Raw genomic sequence first — 18,460 nt, forward strand, 5'->3', positions numbered from 1 at the left:
AAGTCCCAAATAATAAAATATATCTAAATGGGGAAAAATTTTAAATTTAAGGTTGATAATATTCACAGATATTTTATTAAGGGGGGACTGTGAAGGTCACCTGAGCTGTAGTATGTTTGTTTAAACGTAATAAGAATATCTGTGTATATAACTAAATAAAAATGTAGATGTAGATGCAAAATTATCTGTCTGTCTATGTAGCCATTGCACAGACCTATAGTATAATTTAAAGTTGTATAATCATGAAGGAGTTAACCAAAGATGAAGCCAGAATGTGAAGCTATAAGAAGTGTTATCAGTAATGTTCACATAGAAAGAATGTTTTAATGAACATCTGCTGGGAGAAATAGGGGAGTGACACTCCCATAAACTCTGTGTATCATTTTCAAGGCCGAAGGTGCCTTCTGTAATAATTAAGTTTCTTTCAATATAATAATGAGCTCAGTGGGTATTGCTGACTCAAGGAGAGAGCATGTTGTCTGTGTGTTCTTTGTCTTATATACATTGATATATATCGGCACTGGTATACAGCATTAATGGGGCACCGTCTCTGGATCCTAAACGAAGACTCCATTAGCAGTCTTGACCCAAAATTCCTCCCTTGACACTAATATGCTAATCAATCTTCTGTGTAGCTCTGCCTTTATGCATATGTGCTGCCAAAGCTAGCACTGCTCAGCAGAGCTACAAATGAAGCAAGCACCTCACCAGAATCAGCCGATGGCCCGTCCTCAGGAAGGATTAAGCTCTATGAAAATCTTCGCACGCTTTCCTGGGGGGCGGGGCTTATCGCTAAAATTGCGGGAAGATGAGTCAGTGTGCCCCCCCCCCCTGCTGTGGGTAGTAAAAAATGGGGGAAGGGAGCTTTTGAGTTTTCCTCCCTCTCCCTACAGTCAGCACACAGCTTGTCACCGGTGGTTATCAGCCGATTTTTCTGCTAGAGCAAATAAAAACAACGTGAGTCCCTGAGCCCTCCCCCCTGCCACCGGGAAATTATCTGCAAGACTTTCTGCAAACAGCAGAACTTCCCCCTCCTCCAGCCAGCAAGCTGGAGAAAGTTAACACTGTGTGTGCAGGATCCTTGCTCCTTGCACATAATAAATACTGTAAATGTCCTGGGAGCCTTCCCTGCAGCGTCTTTTCTCCCTTTGTCTGGGAAACCAGTCAGGGGGATCTCACCTTAAAACACTGCTTTCCAGGCAGTGAAAATAGCAGAGCCAGCTTGCTGTGTCGGTGTCATATTCAACTCAGAGCCTGCAGAGAGGGGCTGAGGAATTGGTGCCATCTTCAACTCAGAGCCTTCAGAGAGGGGCTGAGGAATTGGTGCCATCTTCAATTCAGAGCCTGCAGAGAGGGGCTGAGGAATTGAGCTATAGGGGCACAGGCCTCACCCTGGGCTTTGGAAAATCAGTGTCTGTGGAACCCGTCGTCCAGCCCAGGATCCAGCGTCGCAGGAGGGGGTACGTGGAGGTGACACTCCACGTTCCCGCCCGTTGAAGGTAGTGGGAGATCGGTCCCAAAGGAAACCGTCGCCCTCAAAAAATAACAAACCTTGAAAGGAAGTGCCTCCTACAGACACCAAGCTGAAACTGAGCTTGCCTGGCCCGGCCAGGGGGTGTATACTGCAGAGGAGGAGCTATGCTTTTGCATCTACTTAGTGTCCTCCTATGGATAGGCAGCATAACACCCATGGTCCTGTGTCCCCCAATGAGGCGTCAGAGAAAACACATCTCTTTAGACAGACTTATCACTTCACTAATGTAACTCTCCCCTTCTCTTATTTTTTCCTCAGAATTCTGTGGTCCTCTTCATCGGTCGCCAAGTGCTCCATGCACCCGATAGCACTTACTAACTGTACTTGGACAAACTGGCTGATGGCTCCGGCAGATTTATATCATAATCCCCATTTAGTGTAATGATGGCTGGACCATACATGACAAGCACGATGTAGCTATTGTGCCTCCCTTACAGATTGTCAGCTTGTGGAAAGGGCTGTCTCTTCCTGTAACTGTTGTACTATGTGTGACTCTAGTATGTCTTTATTGTCTGTACATGTCCCCCTCAATGGTAAAGTGCTGTGAAATATCTTGGTGTTATATAAAAATTACTGCTACTACCACTACCACCAGCAACACATGCAATGTGTGACATAAAACAGAAGACATCACCTGAGCCCCCCCACATATAGGTCCCCCCACCGCAGGATGAGGTTAGGTCCATATGCGCAGAGGGATTAATGAGGGAGGGAGCAGTACATGTAAGTCAATCAGCTCCTATGGAAGTACCTGTTTTGTAATTCCTGGATACGCCTGTGGAGCTGCTCACCATCCTTTTCTAGACGTTTCAGCTCCATCCTGAACCGGTTATACAAAACCTTAGAAAAATACAGACAAAAAAAAAAAAAAGAAAAAGTTAAGGACGCACATTTAACTGAAATAAGAGCGCTAACTCCAGCATGGAGCAACCTCGGGGGCTATGTGCAGCTCGCGTGTTTGATACTCCTGATATAGAGGATCAAATGACACTGTATTGTATATCTGACTAGAGTGCACTCTAGTCAGTAAGACAAGACAAAAAAGAGAATTTTGTTTACTTACCGTAAATTCTTTTTCTTATAGTTCCGTATTGGGAGACCCAGACCTTGGGTGTTTAGCTTCTGCCTCCGGAGGACACACAAAGTACTACACTCAAAAGTGTAGCTCCTCCCTCTGAGCTTATACACCCCCTGGTGAGCCAGTCCCAGCCAGTTTAGTGCAAAAGCTGAAGGAGAATAGCCACCCACAAGTAGAACAGAGCAAGAGCCGGAACAACCGGAGACTCTGTCCACGACAACAGCCGGTGATAACACACGGAACAAGAAAATTGCCAACAGGCAACAGGGAGGGAGCTGGGTCTCCCAATACGGAACTATAAGAAAAAGAATTTACGGTAAGTAAACAAAATTACCTTTTTCTTTATCGTTCCTTTGGGAGACCCAGACCTTGGGACGTTCTAAAGCAGTCCCTGGGTGGGAAATAAACAGAAAAACTAAGAAGTAGGCAGAACCTAACTTCACAAATGGGCGACAGCCGCCTGAAGGATGCGTCTGCCCAAGCTCGCATCTGCCGAAGCATGAGCATGCACTTGGTAGTGCTTCGAGAAGGTATGCAGGCTAGTCCAAGTGGCAGCCTGACAGAGTTGTTGAGCCGTAGCCTGGTGCCTAAAAGCCCAAGAGGCACCAACAGCTATGGTCGAGTGTGCCTTGATCCCCGGCGCGGGAGGCACCTGAGTACTCTGGTAGGCGCCCGAAATGGTCGATCTAATCCAACGGGCTAAGGTCGGCTTAGAAGCAGGGAGGCCCTTGCGCCGACCTGTGGTTAGCACAAAAAGAGAGGTGCACCTCCTGAGCGCAGCGGTGCGAGATACATAGATCCGGAGAACACGCACCAGATCTAGAGTATGCAGCGCTTTTTCAAAGCGATGAACAGGGGCCGGACAGAAGGAAGGTAAGGTAATGTCCTGGTTAAGGTGGAAGGGAGAGACCACCTTAGGAAGAAAGTCCGGAGTCGGATGGAGAATCGCTTTGTCTTGATGAAAAACTAAAAAAGGTGACTCCGAGGAGAGCGCAGCCAAATCAGAGACTCTCCTGAGAGAAGTTATGGCAACTAGAAAGGCCACTTTCTGAGAAAGACGATACAAAGAAACCTCCCTAAGAGGCTCAAAAGGGGGTTTCTGCAATACCGTGAGGACCAAGTTAAGGTCCCAGGGATCCAAGGGTCGCCGATAAGGCGGAATGATGTGAGACGCGCCTTGCATGAAGGTGCGGACCTGAGCCAGCCGAGCGAGACGCCGCTGGAACAGAACTGACAGAGCTGAGACTTGTCCCTTGAGAAAGTTGAGGGACAGTCCTAGCTGCAGACCGGACTGTAGAAAAGACAGAAGGGTCAGCAAAGAGAATGGCCAAGGAGGATGGCCGGTAGAGCGACACCAGGACAGGAAAATTTTCCAAGTCCTGTGATAGATCTTAGCGGAGGAAGACTTACGGGCCCGAGTCATAGTGGAGATGACTTCAGGAGGAATACCAGAAGCCGTCAAAATCCAGGACTCAAGAGCCACGCTGTCAATTTGAGGGTTGCAGAATTCGGGCGGAAAAACGGACCTTGCGAGAGTAGGTCTGGACGGTCCGGGAGATGCCACGGCATCTCTACGGACAGTTGGAGCAGGTCCGGATACCAAGCTCGCCTGGGCCAGTCCGGTACAATGAGGATGACTCGACGGCCCTCCATTCTGATCTTGCGCAGGACTCTGGGCAAGAGAGCTAGAGGGGGAAACACGTAGGACAGACGAAACTGGGACCAGTCTTGAACCAGAGCGTCCGCGGCGAAGGCCTGAGGATCGTGGGAGCGAGCCACGTAAACAGGAACTTTGTTGTTGTGACGGGATGCTATTAGGTCCACGTCCGGAGTGCCCCATTTGCGGCAGAATGACTGAAACACTGCCGGGTGCAGGGACCACTCGCCACCGTCCACGCTTTGACGGCTGAGATAATCTGCCTCCCAGTTTTCCACGCCTGGGATGTGGACTGCGGATATGGTGGACTTGGAGTCCTCCGCCCATTGAAGGATGCGTTGTACCTCCATCATTGCCAGGCGGCTGCGTGTCCCGCCTTGGTGATTGATGTAGGCAACCGCTGTCGCGTTGTCTGACTGGACTCGAATGTGCCTGCCGGCCAACAGGTGGTGAAAAGCTAGGAGAGCTAGAAGCACGGCTCTGGTTTCCAGCACATTGATTGAAAGGGCTGACTCGGACGGAGTCCAAGTGCCCTGCGCTCTGTGGTGGAGACATACCGCTCCCCAGCCGGATAGACTGGCATCCGTGGTGAGAATCACCCAGGACGGGGCCAGGAAGGAGCGCCCTTGGGACATGGAGAGGGGCCGAAGCCACCACTGAAGAGAGCTCCTGGTCCGTGGCGACAGAGCCACTAACCTGTGTAAGGAGGAAGGCCGCTTGTCCCAACAGCGGAGAATGTCCAGCTGCAGGGGGCGCAGATGGAACTGGGCAGAGGGAACAGCCTCCATGGACGCCACCATTTGACCCAGCACCTGCATCAGACGCCTGAGGGTATAACGGCGGGGCCTCAGCAGAGAGCGCACAGATAGCTGGAGTGACTGCTGTTTGATTAAGGGCAACTTCACAAGTGCCGGCAAAGTCTCGAACTGCATCCCTAGGTACGTGAGACTCTGGGTCGGAGTCAGAGTGGATTTGGGAAGATTGACAAGCCACCCGAATTGGGCTAGAGTGGCGAGAGTGAGCGAGACACTCCGCTGACAGTCCACGCTGGATGGAGCCTTGACTAGAAGGTCGTCCAGGTAAGGGAGCACTGCCAACCCCTGGAGGTGCAGAACCGCAATCACTGCTGCCATGACCTTGGTGAATACCCGAGGGGCCGTGGCTAACCCGAAGGGGAGAGCCACGAATTGGAAATGATCCTCTCCTATTGCAAAACGTAACCAACGCTGGTGTGAAACTGCAATTGGCACATGTAGATAGGCATCTCTGATGTCGATGGATGCCAGGAAATCCCCTTGGGTCATTGAGGCAATGACTGATCGCAGAGACTCCATGCGAAAATGCCGCACCCGAACATGCTTGTTGAGAAGCTTGAGATCCAGGATGGGCCGGAAGGTACCGTCCTTTTTGGGAACTAGGAAGAGGTTTGAGTAAAAACCTCTGAACCGTTCCCGAGCGGGAACTGGTACAATTACTCCGTTTGCCTGCAAGGATGCCACAGCCTGTGAGAAGGCGGCGGCCTTGGAGCAGGGGGAAGTTGAGAGAAAAAATCTGTTTGGCGGGCTGGAAGAGAATTCTATCCTGTAGCCGTGAGATATGATATCTCTCACCCACTGATCGGAGACTTGTTTTAACCAAGCGTCGCCAAAGTCGGAGAGCCTGCCACCGACTAAGGACGTTGCTGGAGCGGGCAGAGAGTCACGAGGAGGCTGCCTTAGTGGCAGCAGCTCCTGCGGTCTTCTGCGGACGCGCTTTTGGGCGCCAGTTGGATTTCTGGTCCTTAGCTGAGTTAGCGGACGAGGCGGAGGGCTTAGAGGACGACCAGTTGGAGGAACGAAAGGAACGAAACCTCGACTGATTCCTACTCTGGACAGGTTTCCTGGTTTTGGTTTGTGGCATGGAAGTACTCTTCCCGCCAGTAGCTTCCTTAATAATTTCATCCAGCTGTTCACCGAACAGCCGGGAACCAGCAAAAGGGAGCCCAGCAAGGAACTTCTTTGAAGAAGCATCTGCCTTCCACTCTCGAAGCCACAAGATCCTGCGGATAACGAGGGAATTAGCCGAAGCCACCGCAGTGCGGTGAGAAGCCTCTAGCATGGCAGACATGGCATAAGATGAAAAAGCTGAAGCTTGAGAAGTTAAGGCAACCATCTCAGGCATAGATTCCTTGGTGAGGGAATGCATCTCCTCTAGAGAAGCAGAGATGGCTTTGAGAGCCCACACTGCTGCAAAAGTCGGGGAAAACGCGGCCCCCGCCGCTTCATACACAGATTTGGCCAGAAGGTCAATCTGACGGTCAGTGGAATCCTTAAGTGAGGTGCCGTCAGCCACCGACACAACGGTCCGGGCTGAGAGCCTAGACACCGGGGGGGTCTACCTTTGGGGAGTGAGACCACTCCTTGACCACCTCAGGTGGAAAGGGAAAACGGTCATCAGAACCACGCTTTGGAAAGCGTTTGTCAGGACAGGCCCTGGGTTTGGTCACAGCGGTCTGAAAACTGGAGTGGTTAAAGAACACACTCTTTACTCTCTTAGGCGAGGTAAACTGGTGCTTTTCTGATAGAGAGGGTTGCTCCTCCGATACTGGCGGATTGAGATCCAGTACAGAATTAATAGACGCAATCAAGTCACTAAGATCTGAGTCACCCTCGGAAAGATCGATGGGGTACATGGAGTTAGCCTCCGAGCACCCCGTAAGGGCATCCTCCTCATCTTGCGAGTCAGCTCTTGAATCAGAGCCGCGGGATGAGGAGGGGAAGGAAACCCTGCGCCTTCTCTTAGGAGGACGGTGTCTGGGACCTGATGATGAATCCTCTGTGAGCTCCGATGAACGGAGGTCAGAGGATAGGGATCCTAAAGGACCCTTAGCAAGAGCATTAGAGGCACCCTGTGAGGAGGGCTGATGCATATTCATCAAAGTCCTGGACAAAAGTCCCATGGACTCAGCAAATGACTGGGATATAGACCTAAAGAAGGACTCTACCCAGGCCGGGGGTTCAGACACAGGTGCAGAGGCAGCCGGAGAGACCACTGGGGGTGAGACTCCAGGCTGTGGCACCGCCAAGTTAGAGCAGACATCACAATGTGGATAGGTGCTCGGCTCAGGCAGCAGGAGCTTACATGCAGTGCATACAGTATAAAACTTTGGAGCCTTGCTCCTCGTGTGAGACATGCTGCTGGAGTGGGGGCTCTGCAAGAGAATGAACCCCAGGGAGAATATACAGAGGTCCACAACCAGAGACCGGCTGTGGCTTACCAGACCGCTAGAAGCGGTGTTGTGTGCCCTCCAGATCCCGAAGCCCGGACCCCCAATGCACAGCACCTCAGCAGGGATGCAGAGTGCAGAAAGGCCCAGCGCAGAGTGAACTCTGCCTGAGAAAATGGCCGCCGGAGCGAAGAGAGGGGGCGGGGACTTGGGGGCGTTCCTGTAGGAGAGCGGGAACTGGAGGGCCATAGAGACCTGCAGGGGAGGAGACACGCCCCAGCAGTGTGGAGTGTCCCTCCCCTGTGCAGGACGGCCGCCGGGAGGAGCCGCGCCTGTCCCTCTGCATGAGTGACATGCGAGGGTAGTTAACAGAAACTAGGCCTCCGGCAAAGCCGGGGCCTAAATTTAAGCGGCGAGGCCGACGCGCAGGCACCATCGGCGCGGTTCTCGGGCGAAAGCTAGAGAACCCGCCGGAAATGCCGAAATAAATACATTCAGCATACTCTCCCCATACAATAAAGAACAGGGACCCCCAACACATAAACGTCTCAGGTACTTAGCTGCTGAGACGCAGAGCCAGGTCCCTGGGGATGAGTGCTCCGGTCCAGCAGAATCCTCAAGGGGCTGTGGATGGAGACCGGACTCCTGCCAGGCATGGAGACCGTGCTGGCTCCCACTTCAACCCAGAGCCCAGGAGGGATGGTGAAGGAGCACGGCATGTAAGGCTCCAGCCTTGGAAATCAACCTTACAACACCGCCGACACAGTGGGGTGAGAAGGGACATGCCGGGAGTCCAGACGTGGACCCGCACTTCTTCAATCTCTTACAAAGAAAAAAAATCATGAAAATGCATGTGTGGATGTATGCCTCCTGAACACAAAGCGATAAACTGGCTGGGACTGGCTCACCAGGGGGTCTATAAGCTCAGAGCGAGGAGCTACACTTTTAAGTGTAGTACTTTGTGTGTCCTCCGGAGGCAGAAGCTAAACACCCAAGGTCTGGGTCTCCCAAAGGAACGATAAAGAAATAAATATATTAATAGTTCAAAGAGAATAAGCATACTCACAAAATTCCAGTATATTAGGAGGAAAGAAGGGAATTTTGTTTACTTACCGTAAATTCCTTTTCTTCTAGCTCCTATTGGGAGACCCAGACAATTGGGTGTATAGCTTCTGCCTCCGGAGGCCACACAAAGTATTACACTGAAAAAGTGTAACCCATCCCCTCTGCCTATACACCCTCCCGTGGATCACTGGCTCCTTAGTTTTGGTGCAAAAGCAGGAAGGAGGAAACTTATAAATTGGTCTGGGGTAAATTCAATCCGAAGGATGTTCGGAGAACTGAAACCATAACCAAAAGAACAATTCAACATGAACAACATGTGTACACAAAAGAACAACCAGCCCGAAGGGGACAGGGGCGGGTGCTGGGTCTCCCAATAGGAGCTAGAAGAAAAGGAATTTACGGTAAGTAAACAAAATTCCCTTCTTCTTTGTCGCTCCATTGGGAGACCAAGACAATTGGGACGTCCAAAAGCAGTCCCTGGGTGGGTAAAAGAATACCTCAATAAAAGAGAGCCGAAAACGGCCCCTTCCTACAGGTGGGCAATCGCCGCCTGAAGGACTCGCCTACCTAGACTGGCATCTGCCGAAGCATAGGTATGCACTTGATAGTGTTTTGTGAAGGTGTGCAGACTAGACCAGGTAGCTGCCTGACACACCTGCTGAGCCGTAGCCCGGTGTCGCAATGCCCAGGACGCACCCACGGCTCTGGTAGAATGGGCTTTCAGCCCCGAAGGAAGAGGAAGCCCCGAAGAACGGTAGGCTTCAAGAATCGGTTCCTTGATCCACCGAGCCAAAGTTGACTTGGAAGCCTGCGAACCCTTACACTGGCCAGCGACCAGGACAAAGAGCGCATCCGAACGGCGCAGGGGCGCCGTGCGAGACACGTAGAGCCAGAGTGCTCTCACTAGATCTAATAAATGCAAATCCTTTTCACACTGGTGAACTGGATGAGGGCAAAATGACGGTAAGGAGATATCCTGATTGAGATGAAAAGGAGATACCACCTTAGGGAGAAATTCCGGGACAGGACGCAGAACCACTTTATCCTGGTGAAAAACCAGGAAAGGGGATTTGCATGACAGCGCTGCAAGCTCTGACACTCTTCGGAGTGAGGTAATTGCCACAAGAAATGCCACCTTCTGCGAAAGACGTGATAAAGAGACATCCCTCAGCGGCTCGAAAGGTGGTTTTTGAAGAGCCATTAGCACCCTGTTAAGGTCCCAGGGTTCCAGCGGACGCTTGTAGGGTGGAACTATGTGGCAGACTCCCTGCAGGAACGTGCGGACCTGCGGAAGCCTTGCCAGGCGCTTTTGAAAAAAATACTGAGAGCGCCGATACTTGTCCCTTGAGAGAGCCGAGTGACAAACCCTTGTCCATTCCGGATTGAAGGAATGAAAGAAAAATGGGTAAGGCAAAAGGCCAGGGAGTAAAACCCTTATCAGAGCACCAGGACAAGAAGATCCGCCACGACCTGTAATAGATCTTGGCGGACAATGGTTTCCTGGCCTGTCTCATAGTGGCAATGACATCTTGAGATAACCCCGACGACGCTAGGAGCCAGGACTCAATGGCCACACAGTCAGGTTGAGGGCCGCAGAATTCAGATGGAAAAACGGCCCTTGTGACAGCAGGTCTGTGCGGTCTGGAAGCGCCCACGGCTGACCCACCGTGAGATGCCACAGATCCGGGTACCACGACCGCCTCGGCCAATCTGGAGCGACGAGAATGGCGCGACGACAGTCGGATCTGATCTTGCGTAACACTCTGGGCAACATCGCCAGCGGAGGAAACACATAAGGGAGTCGAAACTGCGACCAATCCTGTACTAACGCGTCCGCCGCCAAAGCTCTGTGATCTTGAGACCGTGCCATGAAGGCCGGGACCTTGTTGTGCCGTGACGCCATGAGATCGACGTCCGGCGTTCCCCAGCGGCGACAGATCTCTCGAAACACGTCTGGGTGAAGAGACCATTCCCCCGCATCCATGCCCTGGCGACTGAGAAAATCTGCTTCCCAGTTTTCTACGCCCGGGATGTGAACTGCGGAGATGGTGGAGGCTGTGGCTTCCGCCCACAGCAGAATCCGCCGGACTTCCTGGAAGGCTTGACGGCTGCGCGTGCCGCCCTGGTGGTTGATGTACGCGACCGCCGTGGCGTTGTCCGACTGTATGCGGATCTGCCTGCCCTCCAGCCACCGATGGAACGCCTTTAGGGCTAGATACACTGCCCTTATCTCCAGAACATTGATCTGAAGGGAAGACTATCGGAGTCCAGGTTCCCTGAGCCCTGTGGTGGAGAAAAACCGCTCCCCACCCTGACAGGCTCGCGTCCGTCGTGACCACAGCCCAGGATGGGGGCAGGAAGGATTTTCCCTGCGATAGAGAAGTGGGAAGAAGCCACCACTGAAGGGAGGTTTTGGCTGCAAGGGAAAGAGAGACGTTCCTGTTGAGGGACGTCGACCTCCTGTCCCATTTGCGGAGAATGTCCCATTGGAGTGGGCGCAGATGGAACTGCGCGAAGGGCACTGCCTCCATTACTGCCACCATCTTCCCCAGGAAGTGCATGAGGCGCCTCAAGGGGTGTGACTGACCCCGAAGAAGAGATTGCACCCGTCTGCAGCGAAAGCTGTTTGTCCAGCGGTAGCTTGACTACCGCTGGCTGAGTATGAAACTCCATCCCGAGGTAAGTGAGTGATTGGGTCGGTGTCAACTTGGACTTTGGGAAATTGATGAGCCACCCGAACTGCTGGAGAGTCGCCAGAGCGACGGTCAGGCTGTGTTGACACGCCACCCGGGAGGGTGCCCTGACTAGGAGATCGTCTAAGTAAGGGATCACCGAGTGGCCCTGAGAATGTAGGACCGCCACAACGGATGCCATGACCTTGGTGAAGACCCGTGGGGCTGTCGCCAGGCCGAAAGGCAGTGCCACGAACTGAAGGTGTTCGTCCCCGATGGCGAAACGCAGGAAGCGTTGATGTTCGGGTGCGATCGGCACATGGAGATAAGCATCCTTGATGTCGATTGATGCTAGGAAGTCTCCTTGTGACATCGAAGCGATGACCGAGCGGAGAGATTCCATCCGAAACCTTCTGGTGCTCACATGCCTGTTGAGCAGCTTGAGGTCCAGAAAGGGACGGAATGATCCGTCCTTCTTTGGCACCACGAACAAGTTGGAGTAGAAGCCGTGACCATGTTCCTGAGGGGGAACGGGAATCACCACTCCTTCTGTCTTCAGAACGCCCACCGCCTGAAAAAGTGCGCCGGCCCGAGAGGGAGGCGGAGAGGTTCTGAAGAAACGAGTCGGAGGACGAGAGCTGAACTCTATCCTGTAACCGTGAGACAGAATGTCTCTCACCCATCGGTCTTGGACATGTGGCCACCAGGCGTCGCAAAAGCGGGAGAGCCTGCCACCGACCGAGGATGCGGTTCGGGGAGGCCGAAAGTCATGAGGAAGCCGCCTTGGAGGCAGTGCCTCCGGCGGTTTTTTTTTTTTGGGGGCGTGACTTAGACCGCCACGCATAGGAGTTCCTCTGGCCTTTCTCTGGCCTGTTGGACGAAGAGGATTGGGACTTGGCTGAGGGCCGAAAGGACCGAAACCTCAATTGTATTTTCCGTTGCTGAGGTCTCTTCGGCTTGGACTGGGGTAAGGACGAGTCCTTTCCCTTGGATTCCTTAATAATTTCATCCAATCGTTCGCCAAACAATCGGTCGCCAGAAAACGGCAAACCGGTTAAGAACTTCTTGGAAGCAGAGTCTGCCTTCCATTCGCGTAGCCACATGGCCCTGCGGACTGCCACCGAATTAGCGGATGCCACCGCTGTACGGCTAGCAGAGTCCAGGACGGCGTTCATGGCGTAGGATGAAAAAGCCGACGCCTGAGAAGTCAAAGACGCAACTTGCGGAGCAGAGGTACGTGTGACCGCATTAATCTCAGACAGACAAGCTGAGATAGCTTGGAGTGCCCACAAGGCTGCAAAGGCCGGGGCAAAAGATGCGCCTGTGGCTTCATAGATGGATTTCACCAGGAGCTCTATCTGCCTGTCAGTGGCATCCTTGAGCGATGAGCCATCTGCAACTAATGCTACAGATCTAGCCGCCAGTCTAGAGACTGGAGGATCCACCTTGGGACATTGAGCCCAACCCTTAACTACGTCAGAGGGGAAGGGGTAACGTGTGTCATTAAGGCGCTTAGTAAAGCGCTTGTCCGGAAATGCTCTGTGCTTCTGGACAGCATCTCTGAAGTTGGAGTGATCAAAAAACGCACTTCGTGTACGTTTGGGAAACCTAAACTGGTGTTTCTCCTGCTGCGAAGCCGACTCCTCTATAGGTGGAGGTGGGGGAGAAAGATCTAGCACCTGGTTGATGGACGATATAAGATCATTTACTAAGGCGTCCCCCTCAGGTGTATCAAGATTGAGGGCAACGTCAGGGTCAGAGCCCTGAGCTGCGACGTCCGCCTCGTCCTCTAGAGAGTCCTCAAGCTGAGACCCCGAGCAGCGTGAGGAGGTCGGGGAAGATTCCCAGCGATCCCGCTTAGCCGGTCTGGGACTGTGGTCCGTGCAGGAGTCCTCCACGTGAGACCTAGAGGCCACCCCGGGAGCACGCTGCGGCGCAGACCGAGAGGGGCCTGGAGGCGATGATCCCACAGTGCCCGGGGCCTGTGTAAGGACCGGTCTGGACTGCAAGGCTTCTAGTATCTTGGCAGACCATTTGTCCATAGACTGAGCCATGGATTGTGAAAGCGACTCAGAGAGTTTCTCAGCAAAAACTGCAAACTCTGTCCCTGCCGCCTGGACAGTGGAAGCAGGAGGGTCTGCCTGAGCCGAGGGGCCCACTAGTGACCGAGGCTCCGGCTGAGCAAGTGCAACAGGGGTCGAGCATTGCTCACAGTGAGGGTAGGTGGAACCCGCAGGTAACATAGCCCCACAAGAGGTACAGGTTGCAAAAAAAACCCTTTGCCTTAGCGCCCTTGCTCCTTGTGGACGACATGCTGTTGTCTCCTAGGAGAGTGATCACTGAGGGTATATAGCCAAAAGTAAACAACCCGGCCGAACAGAGAAAATGTATATATATATATATATATATATATATATATATATATATATATATATATATATATATATATATATATATATATATATATATATATATATATATATATATATATATACTCCGGCACCCTAGGGGGACCAGCACCGTGTGACCGGTGTGGCTTACCGACCGCCCAAAGCGGAGTGTGTGTCCACCAGAGTCCCTGCCTTAGGTCTCCCAGAGCTGCAGAGCTCGTTCCTGAAATCCTCCACCGGCAGAATGTGTAAAAATGGCTGCCGGAGCTCTCAGGGGAGGAGGGAGCCGTGGGCGGCGACTAAAAAAGTGCGGGAATCTGGGGCCCCACAGTGATCAGTGAGGGGGGAGGAGGAAACAAAGTATGCTCCAGCCGCCGACGTCAGGTCGACCGTCCCGCCCTTACCCCTGACTGGCAGGCCCGGGGGCGGGAGTTATGGTACTAGGCCGCAATGAAGCCGGGGACTAGATTTAATACCGCGGCCGACAAACAGGCTCGGTCGGCGCGGAAGTCCGGTCTTCACAAACCAGCAGCTGCTGCAGCGTCCGTGAAACAAGCGCTCCATGCACAGTCCCCATGGGGACACAGAGTACCTTATAGATGCAGGGCCCTGTCCCTGAGGATACATAGACTCCTGTCCGGCAGATTCCCACAGGGGCTGCGGAGGGAGCCCGGTCCCAGTAAATGGATGACCGGTCAGGATCCCACTTCTCCCAGAGCCTCTAAGGGATGGTGAAGGACAACGGCATGTGGCTCCAGCCTCTGTACCCGCAATGGGTACCTCAACCTTAACAGCACCGCCGACGTAGTGGGGTGAGAAGGGAGCATGCCGGGGGCCCTGTGGGGGCCCTCTTTTCTTCCAACCGATAAAATCAGCAGCTGCTGCTGACTAAAATGGGAATGCATGAGTGGATGTGTGCCTCCTTCCACACAAAGCATAAAACTGAGGAGCCCGTGATCCACGGGAGGGTGTATAGGCAGAGGGGAGGGGTTACACTTTTTCAGTGTAATACTTTGTGTGGCCTCCGGAGGCAGAAGCTATACACCCAATTGTCTGGGTCTCCCAATGGAGCGACAAAGAAAAACCCAAAACATCTCTGTACAGACTCAACTCCTCTTCGTCAGTGCACAATTGACCCACCCGGCAAGTCACTGTTTTCATGCCAAAATCCGAGGATGCAGCATATGTACTCACTCCCCAAGCACATGCACAGTTCAGCTGCTGACTGATTATCCTCAGGTGATGAAGCACTGACCTGTCCTCCGGCCTCCTGTCCCCTGCTTTGTCGCACCCACTTAAAGATGCTTTACACGCTGCGACATCGCTAGCGATTGCTAGCAATGTCGTGCACGATAGCACCCGCCCCCGTCGTTCGTGCGACATTTGATGATCGTCACACGCACATACCTTTTCAGCGACGTCGCTGTGACCACAACAATCCCTCCCTCAAGGGGGAGGTGCGTTCAGCGTCATAGCGACGTCACTAAGCGGCCGCCCAATAGCAGAGGAGGGGCGGAGATGAGCGGCCGGAACATGCCGCCCACCTCCTTCCTTCCTCATTGCCGGTGGACGCATGTAACCAGCGGCATGCACCACCAACGATATTATGAAAAGGAGCGATGTGTCAACGATCAACGATTTTTGACGTTTTTGCAATCATCGCTCCTTGGTGTCACATGCTGCGATGTCGCTAACGGCGCCGGATGTGCGTCACTAACGGCATGACCCCGAAGATATATCCTTAGCGATGTTGCAGCGTGTAAAGCACCCTTTATTCCTCTTCCCAAAGCCCAGTCATTTAAACCTGGAAGTTGCACAGGTTTTCAGCGCCTTTCATTGCCTTTAGTGGTGGTTACCGCTTGCATACCATTGCACTATCCCCCCCCCCGGATCAAATATCTCTCTCTGAATAATCCGGTGAAACACTATTGCCTCTTTTCCTTCTTATTTCAGTTCAGACGCTTATTTTCAGCGTCTGACAGCAGAAGTTCCTCCATCGTCGCGATGGTTACCCGATACACATCCTGTACCGGTGAACTACAAGAACCATGAGGCCGGCGATGGAACGGAAGGTAAGGTGAGCATAATGTGTGTGTGTGTGTGCGCGCGTGTTTGTACGGACTGTAAGAGCATGTCAGAGTGCGGTGACAGTACGGACCCGGAAGTGTGTGCGGTGAGTATTTGCTCGTACTGCAAAGCTTGCTCATAAACTGAGTTACAAATGTACAGAAAACTTTGCTCGTATAGCGAAATACTCGCACACCAAGTTACTTGTAAACCGAGATTCCACTGTATTTGGTTTTTGCATGTTATGTTTGTGTCCATTTAATAATATCCTTTGGATTTCCATTGTCATCAATTTTCCTCACTTCTCCCTCTATGAGGAGTCTTGATGTTGTGTAAATGGAGATCCTCGAATTCCCACAGGACACGCTGTTTTATATACTTACCTGATGTTTTGGATTTTGTATAAATATTTTTGCAGTGTACTGATAAAGGTCTATTATATACACTGAAACATCCAGAAATTGGATTTCTGCCATTCAACAAAAATCAATTATTCGTTGCATTTGAGTGCAAAGTTTCACATCTACTACTTCATGGAACAGAATGGTACTTTGGAACTTACTTAAAGCGCACCAATCACCAGGATTTTCCTATATAACCTAAAGGCAGTGCTATACTGGCACTATCAGGCTGATTCTATACATACCTGTAATGGTCAGCTCGGATGTTTAGGTTTTCAAATCCAAGAATGTAAAAGTTTATAAAGAAGGGAATTTTGTTTACTTACCGTAAATTCCTTTTCTTCTAGCTCCTATTGGGAGACCCAGACAATTGGGTGTATAGCTTCTGCCTCCGGAGGCCACACAAAGTATTACACTTTAAAAAGTGTAACCCCTCCCCTCTGCCTATACACCCTCCCGTGCATCACGGGCTCATCAGTTTTGGTGCCAAAGCAGGAAGGAGGAAACTTATAAATTGGTCTAAGGTAAATTCAATCCGAAGGATGTTCGGATAACTGAAACCATGAACCAAAACAACAATTCAACATGAACAACATGTGTACACAAAAGAACAACCAGCCCGAAGGGAACAGGGGCGGGTGCTGGGTCTCCCAATAGGAGCTAGAAGAAAAAGAGAATTTTGTTACTTACCGTAAATTCTTTTTCTTATAGTTCCGTCATGGGAGACCCAGACCATGGGTGTATAGCTACTGCCTCCGGAGGACACACAAAGTTACTACACTCAAAACGTGTAGCTCCTCCCTCCTAGCATATACACCCCCTGCTAGCCAGTCCTAGCCAGTTTAGTGCAAAAGCTGAAGGAGGACATCCACCCACAAGAAGAGACAGAGTAAAATCCGGAAGAACCGGAACCTCTGTCTACAACAATAACAGCCGGTGAAGACACACGGAACAAGAAACCTGCCAACAGGCAATAGGGAGGGTGCTGGGTCTCCCATGACGGAACTATAAGAAAAAGAATTTACGGTAAGTAACAAAATTCTCTTTTTCTTTATCGTTCCTATGGGAGACCCAGACCATGGGACGTTCAAAAGCAGTCCATGGGTGGGAATAAACAGACAACTGAGAAGCAGGCAAACCCAACTTCACAAATGGGCGACAGACGCCTGAAAGATGCGTCTGCCCAAACCCGCGTCTGCCAAAGCAAGAGCATGCCTTGGATAGAGCTTCGAAAAAGTATGCAGACTAATTCGAGCTGCAGTCTGACAGACCTACTGAGCCGTAGCCTGGCGTGAAAGCCCAAAAGGCACCGACAGGTCTGATCAAATGTGCTCTAATCCCCGGCGGGGAAGGCACTTGAGTACACTTGTAGGCCTCGGAAATGGCCGACCTAAGCCAACGAACCAGGGTCGGCTTAGATGCAGAGAGACCGCTACGCTGACTAGCAGTCAGTACTAGAGAGAGGTGCACCGCCTAATAACGGCGGTGCGAGACACATAGATCCGGGGCGCCCGCACCAGATCCAGGATATGCAACGCTTCCTCAAAGCGATGAACAGGAGCCGGACAAAAGGAAGGCAGGAAAATTGCCCCGGATAAGGTGGAAGCTGTAACCACCTTAGGGAAAAAAGTCCGGAGTCGGACGGAGACCACCTTGTCTTGATGCAAAAGACCAAAACAAAAAGGGGGTGACTCAGAGAAAGTGCCGCCAGAACTCCCTGGCGGGAAATTATAGCCACTAGAAAGACTACTTTCTGTGAAATATGAAACAAAGAAACCTCCCTAAGAGGCGCAAAGGGGGGTTTCCGGGAACCGGGAGGACCGGATTAAGGTCCTAGGGCTCTATAGGCCGCCGGAAAGGCGGAATGATGTGAGATGCGCCCTTAAAGGAGCGCACCGGAGCCAGCCGGACGATACGCCGCTGGCACATACTGACAGAGCCGAGACCTGTCCCTTAATGAGGGATAGTCCTAGCTGTAGACCGGACTGTGGAAGGGACAGGAGGGTCGGCAAGGCTAAAAAGGTCCAAGGACACTTTGGAGCTCGAGTCATAGCGGAGATGACTTCAGGAAGGATACCAGAAGTCGCCAAGATCCAGGACTCAATAGCTACGCCGTCAATCTGAGAATCCAGAATTCTGACGGAAAAAACGGACCTTTTGAGAAAAGGTCTGGACGGTCCGGAAGATGCCATGGCAACCTAACGGACAAAAGGAGCAGGTCAGGGTACCAAGCCTGCCTGGGTCAGTCTGGAGTAAGAGAATGACCCGACGGCCCCCTTTACTGATCTTGCGCAGGACGCTGGGCAAGAGGTAGAGACGAAGCTGGGATCAAACATGAGCCAGAGTGTCTACCGCAAAACCTGAGGATTGTGGACCACGGTTGGACAGCTG

The 18,460-nt window shown here is 52.0% G+C and overlaps 1 protein-coding gene across 1 annotated transcript in view; it reads right to left on the reverse strand.

Moving 5' to 3' along the window:
• Window positions 1–18,460, reverse strand: part of SMC6 (structural maintenance of chromosomes 6) — a 224,032-nt gene that overhangs the window by 134,084 nt on the left and 71,488 nt on the right. Inside the window, 1 exon segment of the mRNA XM_075341130.1 lies at window positions 2,286–2,374. Within this exon segment, the coding sequence (XP_075197245.1) occupies window positions 2,286–2,374 (89 nt within the window).

The sequence above is a fragment of the Anomaloglossus baeobatrachus genome, chromosome 3, assembly GCF_048569485.1.
Source record: "Anomaloglossus baeobatrachus isolate aAnoBae1 chromosome 3, aAnoBae1.hap1, whole genome shotgun sequence".
Lineage (NCBI taxonomy): Eukaryota > Metazoa > Chordata > Amphibia > Anura > Aromobatidae > Anomaloglossus > Anomaloglossus baeobatrachus.